The sequence below is a fragment of the Halichoerus grypus genome, chromosome 3 (assembly GCF_964656455.1).
Source record: "Halichoerus grypus chromosome 3, mHalGry1.hap1.1, whole genome shotgun sequence".
Taxonomy (NCBI): domain Eukaryota; kingdom Metazoa; phylum Chordata; class Mammalia; order Carnivora; family Phocidae; genus Halichoerus; species Halichoerus grypus.
The window spans coordinates 128,371,001-128,383,317 of record NC_135714.1 but is presented as its reverse complement, the minus strand read 5'-3'; the positions used below and the strand labels follow the sequence as shown (position 1 = coordinate 128,383,317).

General features: G+C 33.9%; 1 protein-coding gene across 4 annotated transcripts in view; it reads left to right on the top strand.

Moving 5' to 3' along the window:
* Nucleotides 1-12,317, top strand: part of LRBA (LPS responsive beige-like anchor protein) — a 764,390-nt gene that overhangs the window by 683,469 nt on the left and 68,604 nt on the right. For all 4 annotated transcript variants that reach the window (XM_036089189.2, XM_078069304.1, XM_036089190.2 and 1 more), the window contains one exon: nucleotides 908-1,075. In XM_036089189.2, the coding sequence (XP_035945082.2) occupies nucleotides 908-1,075 (168 nt within the window). The remainder of the gene's footprint in view (nucleotides 1-907; nucleotides 1,076-12,317) is intronic.

Genomic DNA, 12,317 nt, shown 5'->3' with positions numbered 1-12,317 from the left:
GCTTCCCCATTTGAATTTTAGAGCTCTGTGATTTGAATAGCACTATTTATAGAAAATTAGTCCATAATGCTAAAGTTTTATGGTGAAATAATTTTGAAGAATTTTAAATAATACAAATCTGAACACTTTTATAAAAAGTATCTCCAGTTTTTAAAACTCTTTTATATTTATAACTTTATTAAATTCAGCAAACATTTATTAGTACTTACTGTGTTTTAGATACAGTGCTGGTAACTGGGAAAGTAATGATGAATTGGAAGTGGATTCAGCATTTCCACTGAATACTTGATTATATTCATTCATTATTTATTGGACACAAATAGCATCACATTTTTGATCTGGTTTGGTATTAATATCTAGAATAATAATTCAGTAATTATAATTCAGTAGTTATAAGTATGCCTCCAAAGATAAAATTTTTTGGCATAAAAACTCAGTTGAAATAGCTAAATAATTTGGTTATAGTTGTTGCAGTAGACAACAAAATGTTTATATCTAGAAAAATCATAAACATTTCAGGTGAATAATAAATGTGTAATGTTTTCACATGTGCTGTCCCAAAGTAACCTTTACATTGCATCACCTCCTTTCTTTGAAGCATAAATTGGGTACCAGTCAGGCCCTGAGTTACCAATATGACCAAAATAGACCCAGTCCTGGCCCTCACAGTGCTTACAGTATAGTAGAATAATACTGACATGTAAGCTCTCTAAAACAATTCAGCGTGACAAGTGCCAGAAAATTTCTAATTATAAACAAAGGAGAACAGATTCTGGTAGAAAATAGGACATCAGAGTAAGTCTGTTCACAGTAAATTTAGTGTAAAACTTTACTGCTTGTTCTAAATTTCTCTATATTTTAAAAGCTGAATTCAGCATAATAATATGATCTGTGCCCTTTTTTTCAGGCCCTGGAGAGTGAATTTGTTTCCTGCCAGCTTCACCAATGGATTGATCTCATTTTTGGCTATAAACAGCTAGGACCAGAGGCTGTTCGATCCCTTAATGTGTTCTATTACCTGACCTATGAAGGAGCTGTCAGTCTGAATTCCATAGCTGATCCTGTGTTGAGAGAGGTAAGTTATCTGACTGGATCTCTCAGGTATCTTTAGACTAGAAGGTACTGGATGTCATCTTCCCCATGCTTTCATTTTGCTTATGATGAAACTAAAAACCAGATGCGTGAAGTGACTTAAGTAAAATAACCTTTCAGTTGGTGACCTAGCTAGAACTTGAATCCAAGACTTCCCTCCAACAAAACGTTTGAGTCAATTATAAAATGAGAGCTTTTTCAGTTTGAACCCATTCAGGGATCACTAATCATGTTTATAATTTTTATAACTTTGAAGGCTACTCACTAAAGTATTAGGGAAATTCCACCTCATTTTATGCATTGTAAGCATGAATCTATTTAAATGTGATAAAACTCATATATAATACATAAGTCTGTGTGTAATCATATAGAAGTTAAGAGGAATAGTTAAGTAGGAAGTTAAAGTTAAGTTAAAGTTAAGTAAAAGTTAAGTAGGGAGGAAGTCCAAACCTTTCCTATGTCATCAAACTTGGTCTTAGAAGTTATTGAGACTTGATTTACCTTTGTCATTTATTTTCTTAGGTAAAACACTCAAAACATGGTTTTGATAAATACAGTATTCACCAAAAAGTCTATGTATAGCCTTGATAATTTTTTTTTGTATTTTTAATCTAATTATGCATCCTCCTAATGCTGTCATACATCATGTACAAAGATTATAGGATTAAACAGATCACTTTAAGTATCTATACAATTTTAGAACAAGTGTATTTAAGAAACCAAGACTGATTCATAGACAATGTTTTATATCACTTTAAAGGAAACATTATCTGTGATGAGTAAGGCTTGCCATTTTTCACCAACATGTGATGCATTCCTTTTTAATTCTACTTATGACCTGGTAATATTGACAGTATAAAATAAGGACATATTTAAATATATTTGCCGGTATATATTATTGTCTGGTTTATGTGCCAGATAACAGTACACAAACAGAAGCACCATGTATTAGATGTACATTTGTCTTAAATTGCACAAATTTTGAATTGTTATTTATCAGTTTAATTTAGAGCTGGATCAAATGAACTCGTAAAGACTTTTCTAATTTTTCAGTTCTTTGAAAATGTTCCTTACAAGGCCATTTTATTTTATTAGAGCAATAGCTGATTGCATGACACAGAATATACATACTTCCATATATGAAACTGAGGTTAGAGCAAACATACAAATAGTGTTACAAAACAGTATATAATTTCATTGTTAGAATAGAATAGCATAGGCCAGTTTCCTTTTTTAAAAATATTTGAACAGTGTTACTTTGTTTTATAGATGTCCATAATTCTTCACCAAATACACCACCTATTTTTGTTTTTTCTTTTTTTTTTAAGTATTCGAGAATTTCTTTTTTTTTTTTTTTTTAAGATTTTATTTATTTGACAGAGAGAGACACAGCGAGAGAAGGAACACAAGCAGGGGGAGTGGGAGAGGGAGAAGCAGACCTCCCCGCAGAGCAGGGAGCCAGATGCGGGGCTCAATCCCAGGACCCTGGGATCATGACCTGAGCCAAAGGCAGACGCTTAACGACTGAGCCACCCAGGCGCCCTATTTTTGTTTTTTCATGTTCCCTTATAATTACTGTAGGTATAATTACTATACTATATTATATACCTACGTAGCTGCTTTATGACTGAAATCACAGTATAGATTTGATTTTAGAATCTCCTGTTTTACTTAATATACCAGCATATTATTTTATATTGCTATATATAATTCTGTATAAGTCTGTAATTTTAATTTTGAAATTCTATAATACTCTGTAGAGTTGCTATGAAGATATACTTAACACTTTCTTCCAATGTGGGATCCTATTTTTTTTAAAGACTATTGATATGTCCAAGGTGATGTAACTATACCTTCCTTGTCAGTAAAGTTTATCCTGCGTTTGCATGATAAAGGATGGCTCTTAGCCTTGTGATACTGCTAGTTAAAAAGTGAAACATTTAATTAGCACGTTGTTTATAGAATGTAATTGGTTCTTTGTTTTATGAGGTTTTTTATTCCCCCTTTATCTATTTCACCCATTCCCCACACTCACCTCCCCTCTGGCAACTACCAGTTTGTTCTCTGTATTTAAGAAGTCTGGTTTTTTGGTTGTCTTTTTTCCTTTGTTTGATTTTTTTATTTTTAAATTCCACATATGAGTGAAATCATGTGATATTTCACTTAGCATTATACCCTCGAAGTCCATCCATGTTGTTGTAAATGGCAAGATCTCATTTTTTATGGCTAAGTAATATTCCACTGTGTATCTATACCACATCTTCTTTATTCTTTCATCTACAGATGGACACTTGGGTTGCTTTGATAGCTTGGCTATTGTACATAATGCTGCAATAAACATAGGAGTGCCTGTATCTTTTTGAATTCATGTTTTCTTTGTTTTTGGGTAAATACTCAGTAGTGGAATTACTGCATCATATGGTAATTCTAGTTTTAATTTTTTTGAGGAACCTCTGTACTATTTTCCACAGTGATTGCACCAGTTTGCATTCCCACCAACAGTGTACAAGGGTTGTTTTTTTCTCCACATCCTTGCCAACACTTGTTATTTCTTGTCTTTTTGATTTTAGCCCTCTGACTGGTGTGAGGTGATATCTCATTGTGGTTTTGATTTGCATTTCCCTGATGATGAGTGATGCTGAACATCTTTTCATGTGTCTGTTGGCCATCCAGAAGACATTTGGAAAAATGTGTATTCAGGTCCTCTGCCCATTTTTTTTTTTTTAAATTGGGTTATTTGGTGTTTTGGTGTTGAGTTGTATAAGTTCTTTGTATACTTTGGATATTAACCCTTTTTTAGATATATCATTGGCAAATATCTGCTCCCATTTGGCAGGTTGCCTTTTCATTTTGTTGATGGTTTCCTTTGCCATGCAAAAGCTTTTTATTTTGGTGTAGTCTCCATAGTTGAATTTTGCTTTTTTTCCCTTGCCTGAGAGGACATATCTGGAAAAATGTCCCTATGCTGATGTCAGAGAAATTACTGCTTATGCTTTCTTCTAGGAGTTTTATGGTTTCAGGTCTCACATTTAGGTCTTTAATTCATTTTAGGTTTATTTTTGTGATTGGTATAACAAACTATACACAGTTTCATTCTTTTGCATGTAGCTGTCCAATTTTACCAGCACCATTTGTTGAAGAGACAGTCTTTTCCCCATTGTCTATTCTTGCCTTCTTTGTCATAGACTAACTGACCATACATGCATGGGTTTATTTCTGGGCTCTTTCTTCTGTTCCACAGATCTGTGTGTCTTTTTGTGCCAATACCATACTGTTTTGATTACTACAGCTTTGTAGCATATCTTGAAATCTGGGATTGTGATACCTTTAGCTTTTTTCTTCTTTCTCAAGGCTGCTGTGGCTCTTTGGGGTCTTTTGTGGTTCCATACAAATTATAAAACAGTTAGGAAAGAAATTGAAGATGACACAAACAAATGGAAAGATATCCTATGTTCATGGATTAGATGAACCAATATGGTTAAAATGTCCATACTATCCAAAGCAATCTACAGATTTAATGCAATCCCTGTCAAAATATGAACAACATTTTTCATAGAACTGGAACAAATAATACTCAATTTTGGCTCTTTGTTATTATTCTGGACTGACCACCTCTCTTCCTCACACACACCAATGATTTACCATATGGTATTTATAGTATAATGTAAAAGAGCACTGTCCAATAAAAATCACTTGTGAGTGATGGAAATAAATGGTCATTATATCTACACTGTCCAATATGGTAGCCACTAGTCACATGTAGCTATTGTGCATTTGAAATGTAGCTAGTATGACTGAAAAACTGAGTATTTAATTTTATTTAAGTCTAGTAATCCAAACTTAAATAGCCCATATGGCTAGTAGCTACCATATTGGACAGTGTAGATATAATGACCATTGGCTATCATATATCTTTGGTGACCATATTTTCTGAATCCAAATTCTAGGCATGTGGTCAGACAATAGGACAGTAAATGTTTATTAAATTAACTTGGTAAAATAAAAATATTTGAATTTGGTTTTAGTCCATTTAGATATTAGATATGTAATTGAAATATATGTATAAATTAAGTTATATTTTTCTTCCACTTAAATTAACATTTTAGGACTTCAAATAATGTTTTGTAGTAAAAATGTAGCATAAAATTTACCATTTTAACCATTTTTGAGTGTAATTCAGTGGTATCAAGCACATTGTTGTGCAACCATTACTACCATCCATCTCCAGAAGTTTTCCATCTTCCCAAACTGAAACTCTGTATTAGTTGAAACAGTAACTCATGATCCACCCCCCACCTGCCCTTAGTCCTTGACAACCACCATTCTACTTTCTGTCCCTAGTATTTTGACTACTGTAGGTACCTCATAGAAGTGGAATCATACAATATTTATCCTTTTGTGTCTGGCCTGTTTTACTTAGCACAGTATCTCCAGTGTTCATCTACATTATAGCGTATGTCAGAATTTACTTCCTTTTAAGGATGAATAATATTCCATTGTTTGTGTATACCACATTTTGTTTATCCATTCATCTGTTCATGGACATTTTGAGTTGTTTTCACCTTTTGGCTATTGTGAATAGTGCTTCTATAAACATTCATGTATAAGTGTCTGTTTAAATCTCTGCTTTCAGTTCTTTTGTATATATACCCAAAAGTAGAATTGCTAAATTATATGATAGTTCTATGTTTAGCTTTTTGAGGAGCCACCGTACCAAATAAGTTTTTAGTATTTATTTTTCAAGATCAGCATTTGCTAAAGATTATTTAAAACTTTTGCTTTAAGTTTCCTTGGCTTCCTTCTCTTTTCCACAACCCCAAGTAGTTAGTTAATTATTAGCAAATTAAATTTTAACTGGAGAGTTTTCCACTCATCACACACAAATTTATTTTTATATTATATAAAAATATATATTAGATTCAGCATTCATTTAAAAAACATGGCCTATTATGTTCTAAGTATGGTAGGTACTCAATATTCTTGAAAGATAAATACAGTAGTTGCCCCCTTATCCGTAGGGGATATGTTTCAAGACCCCCAGTGGATGCCTGAAATTGTGATAGTACCTAACCCTATATATACTATGTTTTGTCCTGTACATACATACTTACAATAAAGTTTATTTTATAAATTAGACACAGCAAGAGATTAACAACAATAACTAAAAGTAAAATAGAACAGCTATAACAATATACTATAATAAAAGTTAGATGAATGTGGTTTCTCTCTCTCTCTCTCTCAAAATATCTTATTGTATTGTACTCACCCTTCTTATGATGATGTGAGATGATAAAATGCCTACATGATGAGATGAAATGAGGCAAATGACATAGGCATTGTGACATAGTGTTAGGCTGGTATTGACCTGATGATGTGGCAGAAAGAGGGTCATCTGCTTCCAGACCATGGTTGATGACAGGTAACTGAATCCATTGAAAATGAAACCACAGATAAAGGGGGACTACTATATATTACTTTGTTACTTAGCACTATTCATATAAATATGCATGATTAATTCTCAAATTTTTTTGGATGTTATTAAAACAAATCTGATAATTTTTTATTATAGACATTCCATATCATAGTGCTAATTCTTATGATATAATGCAGTGTGATACAGTAGAATAAACAAACAAGCAAGTAAAGAAATAGACACATAGATATGAATTTAATTGCTGACCCTGATGCCTACTAGTTGTGTGACTTGGATTTTCCTGAGGCTCTGTTTCCTCATATATAGAATTGGTATGAGTATGCCTACCCCTTAGATTAGATGGGGTATAATGCATGTACAGTGCCTGGCATGGTACCTATCCCATCATAAGAATCCATTAAATGTTGGTTCCTTATGTTGTTCTCTGTAACCCTCTGGGTTAGGAAACACAACCATAAAAAGAATATGAGTTACTGATTGCATCACAGAAAGAACATAAAATGCTAACAACACTAGATAGATTATCAGAGACTATTTCCCAGAGGACACATGCAGAGTTCATTGTAAAGTGAAGCAAGGAGAGAAAACAAGAATAGGTCATTAATTTATTCATTTTTTAAAAGATTTTATTTATTTATTTATTTATTTATTTAATTTGAGAGAGTGAGGGGGGGCGGGCAGAGGGAAAGGGAGAAGCAGTTTCCCTGCTGAGCAGAGAGCTCAACGTGGGACTCGATCCTGGGACTCTGGGGTCATGAGCCGAGCCGAAAACAGATGCTTAACCGATTGTGCCACCCTGCTGCCCCAATTTATTCATTTTTTTTAAACAACCTTTTACTACACCCAACTTATATAATAAGGTTAAAAAGTTGAAAGCCAAGTCCCTGCCCTCATCAGCTTGAGTTCATTGTCTAGTGTGGAAATATGGATAAGTAAACAATTATAGTATACTGTCATTAAATTCAGTATAGAGGTAAGTAAGTACACTGTATGTATGCACAAGGGTACACAATAGGCACTAACCCCAGACTGCCAGTCATGTTTTCTGGAAAATGAGAGGCTGCAGATTGAAATATAAATGAGAACATTGGGTAGAGTCATGAGCAAAGGGTATCTACACAGAACAAAGTGTATACGCTTTCTGCACATAGGTGAGAGAGATCACGATAGGAGACTGTGATATATGTGCAATGAACCAGAGGTGACAAGGTGAGAGAGAAAGAGAGGAGCCATACCATAAAGTGCCTTTAATGCCATAAAAAGTAATTATAACTGCATTGGCATAAGGTAGTGGATTATAGGTTGAAGGTTAGCGACACAACCACATGTGTGTCTTAGGACCTATCTGAAAGAATATGGAAAAGATAAGAACTGAAAGGTACCCACTGGATTATTCTGAGTTGCTGTGTGATCTTACAGAAAGTAGCTTAGAAGGTAGAGGACTGTGCAGTAGATGGGACATAAGCAAGTAAACACAGTGAGAAAAGGAAATAATTGAAGGGAGGATAATCATTTTATTGAGATATAGTTCATATATACAATTCACCCATTTAAAGTGTGCATTACAGTAGTTCTTAGTATATTCACAGTTTTACAAGCACCGCCACAATCTAATTTTAGAACATTTTTATCACCACAAAAAGAAACCCATACCCCACAAGCAGTCACTCTGAGTTTTTTTTCTTTTTTAATGGGTAGATATTTGACCATGTTTCTATGATAATTGGAAAGATCCAAAAAGAGGGAAGCATATCAAACATACGTGAAATAAAGCATGTAATAGACTACCAAGCTCTATGAGGAACAAGAAAGGAACAAAATCCAGGTCACAGATAGAGAGAGGCACTGGACAGCATGGAACAATACTTCCTTGTCTGAGATTAGAGAGTAGAAGGTTACCCTGAGGACTGGTTTAAGTAAATATGCATGAACGAGGGGGAAAGACAACAAGATTAGGAGGGTTTGTACCAAGGGTGAGATAGTATTTATGGAAATACCTAACATAATAATGATGGCTGCTTCATAGATGCTCAGTAATAAATGATTACTTTCTTTCCATTGTTGTTCTCTGTTCTAAACAGCAGAAGAGTAGGTGTACAAAAAAGTTGACTGGAGAAGGTGTGTGTGTGTGTGTGTGTGTGTGTGTGTGTGTGTAAATATATATGCAAACAGAGAGAGATGGGTTTTTACCATGGGAGTATGGTGGAATATATAAAGAAGGATTGAAAGTGGAATGATGATTGATGAAATTGTTAAAGGGGTGCTGTTAACTGGTAGATCAAGGCTGGTTTGGATAGATGGGAAGGGGCTGATAAATTGGGAGAATTTATCCTTTCATTCACTTATTCAACAAATAATCATATTGTTCAAAGTACTAAAAATACAGAGATGAGCTAGAAAGTCAAAGGTCCCTCCCCTCATGGAACTCACATTCTAATGGGGTGCATAGAAAATACGCAGTAAAGATTAATGAAGAAAATAAGACTAGGTAAGGGGATACAGAGTGACTTGTGAATAGGGCACTACTTCAGAGATGTTGCTCACAGACTGCCTCTCTGTAAACACTGCTTCATTCCTACTTTGAGATTGGAGTAAAGTATACACAGTGACCCAGGAAGGCAGCTCCTACTGCTCTAACCCTGGCCCGCCATGTGTCTGTAACCCCCAGGCCTGGGCAAGCCTCTAAGTCAAGTCTTGTCACAACCTCCTGCTAGTTGTAAAGCTCTCACTATTGCCCTCTTCCTGTTTGCTCCCTACCCCATCTCCAGGCTATCTTTTCTTCAGAATCTTGTTCCTTAGATGCTTTAACATCTCTAATATTAGTAAATTTGTGCATATGCTTGACTTATATTAGAATGTTATCTCTGTAAGATCATAGTAATGGGACCACAATAGATTTGTGTTTTTCTAGTATTAAAAGCAAACTAGACTTATTTCTGTCAGTAACTATAGTTTTACTTATTTCTGTTCACTACTATATATTTAGTTTAACTTGGAACACTTAGATATTCACACAGAGGCAAGTTGTTTATGTACAAGTCATGTATTTACTTACTACTTCGGAAAAGCTTCATTTCTCTTGAGAAAGTTTTCTTCTAGTGAATGGTTAATACATATGGCATAGTAAGTGATCATAAAAATAATCTCTCTATAAAAAAAGCACTAAACGATAGAAATAATAACCATAAGAGGGGGAAGAGTAATCAGAGAAACAGCCTGCAGCACATTAAACTTTTATGTTGTTTTTAATTTTTAGAAAACAGCTGGGTTATCAATATACCACTGTCTACATCTGCATATATCACACACCAGAGAGAATTATTTTTCAGGCAAATATACTATTTTTTTCAAATATCTGTGACCTCCAACTAAAAGATATATTCTTATCCTTAGCTGTTTATTCTGACAGACCTCTTTGCTCTTTATTTCTGTCTCTTTGATACTTTTTCCTTTTTCTCTACCTTTACTATTTTTCAATCTGTTCTATTTTCCAGCATTACATATATTCTCTTTTTTGTGCATTTTTTAAAAATTGAGGACAATCGACATACATCATATTAGTTTCAGGTATATATCATAATCTATATTTGTATGTCTAGCTAGCATCTGTTACCATACAGAGTTTTGGATTTTTTTTTTGCTGTGATGAATACATATATTCTTTCATGGACACGGTACACATAAATAAAAGTGGTTATTTTCTTATTATTGATTCTGCTGAATTTGGTTTGACTCACTTCTCTTCCTTTATACGACCTTATCAAACCTTTCTAACACCATTTCAAAAAAACTAAAGTCAAGGAAAGAAGAAATTTAAAAAGAAAGAAAAATTATGATACTTGAACTCAGGCTCAGATATGAGTAAGAATAAATATTTATATTTTTATTAAGGAAAAAACCCTTCTAAAATCCAAATTCACAAAATAAGTACATGATGAATTGAATATTAATTATACAAATAATTTTTCTTTTCCTAAAAATGTAACATAAGTATTTTCCTTAGATATTTTCTTTAAATATATTTAGCATATAATTTTATTTACAAGCATAGTTTCTAGAACAATTTTATATTCTTATCCAGAATTCAACTATCAGTTTTAATATAAATGGTATTTGCTATATCCAAAAGTTGAGAACTCTGTTATCTGTTAGTGTAAGACATTTCATTGATCAAGTTTTAGTAGGTCAGAAATAAGTTTTAAAAATTGTATGTACAGTGATGTGCTCTGACTGAGTTGTATACACTATACATAGGAGCACAAAGGGGAAAAAGCCAACCCAGATTAGGGGAGTAATAACTGCCTAAACATAATCCTTAAGAAATGAGTTAAGTAGACAAAGCAACAGAATGGGTAGGGGGTTCAAAGCAGAGAGTACTAGAGTGGGAAGGAGTATAGTATGGCTCTGTGACTGGAAAGAACCATGTGGTCGGTGGGGAAGGTATGGGAGGTTGGTGATCAAGAGCAGCTAAGTTGATGGTATCTCCAAAACATACTTGGAAATAATTTATGTCTGTCTATCATTAATCTAAGCCGCCATCATCTCTCCGCTGGCTGGTCTTAGTGGGCCTGGTCACCTTTCTGCCTACGGTCTGTTTTCTACAGAGGTGCCAAAACGTTATTTTAAAAACGTAAATCAGATCAAGTCAGTCCTTTACCTAAACCTTCCTATTCCACATTAACCGTAGAATAAAGTCCAATTCGATCCACGTGATCTGGCCCTTGCCTACCTCTCTGATCTCAGGCCATGCTGTTCCCTTCGTCATTCGTGTGTCCTGCCATACTGACCTTCTTTCTGTTCCTGATCATGTGACAGTTGTCACTGACTTAGCGCCTTTTTGTGATGGTTGTTTTCTCTGATTATTCCAGATTTTCACATGCTGGCTCCTTGTCATTTATTCCTCAACTTAAAGGCCATCACTTCAGTGAGGGCTTGCCTTCATACATGCAATCTAGTTATCTTTTTGATATTAAATTAAATTTAATTTAAAGCTAAAGAATACGGTATAGATGATACAGATTATTTGAAATCTGTTGAGACTTGACTCACAATGGACATAGTCAAGTTTCATAAATCTTCTATGTATATATTTGAAAAACAATGGGTATTTTACAGTTTTTAGGAGTAGAGGCCATTTTATAGTAAGACAGTAATGATGTGAGGATAATTAGTGGATGTGATTTTTAAATTATTAATATTAGTTATTCTGTGCTATATTGGACCTTAAACTAAGCAATTCCATACTGCTATTCTTTTTTCAATTTTTGTGATCTCTTTTTATATTTTTTTTATTTCAGCCCATTAAGCTACCAGTTCTTGCTTCTTGTACTATGTCAGGTATATCTGTCTTTGGGGCATCCCTCCTCCTACTCTATAATTCACTGTTTCTTAGATGCTATAGCCTGAGAAACCAGATCTGATAGACTAAATTAAAGGAAAAGTAAATAGGTTTTGATTACTTTACCGGATACATAAACATAAACTACAGTAATCAAGACAACATGTTCTAGTGAAGGAACTGAAGTTCAGTGGAACAGAATAGAGCTTCCAGAAATAGACATATTATATATGAGCATATATGATAAAGGTGGTATTTTAAATCACTGGGAAAAGGCTATCTTGTTCAATATGTGATGTTGGGACAGCTAATTGTTTAGAGTATAAATTTACTTAGATTCCTGTTTCATATCTTAAAGTGAAAGAAATGACAAATGAATTACAATTATTTGTTTGGAATAAAGACTACATTACAAATATAAAAGATGAAACTGCAGAACTTAAAAAATAATGT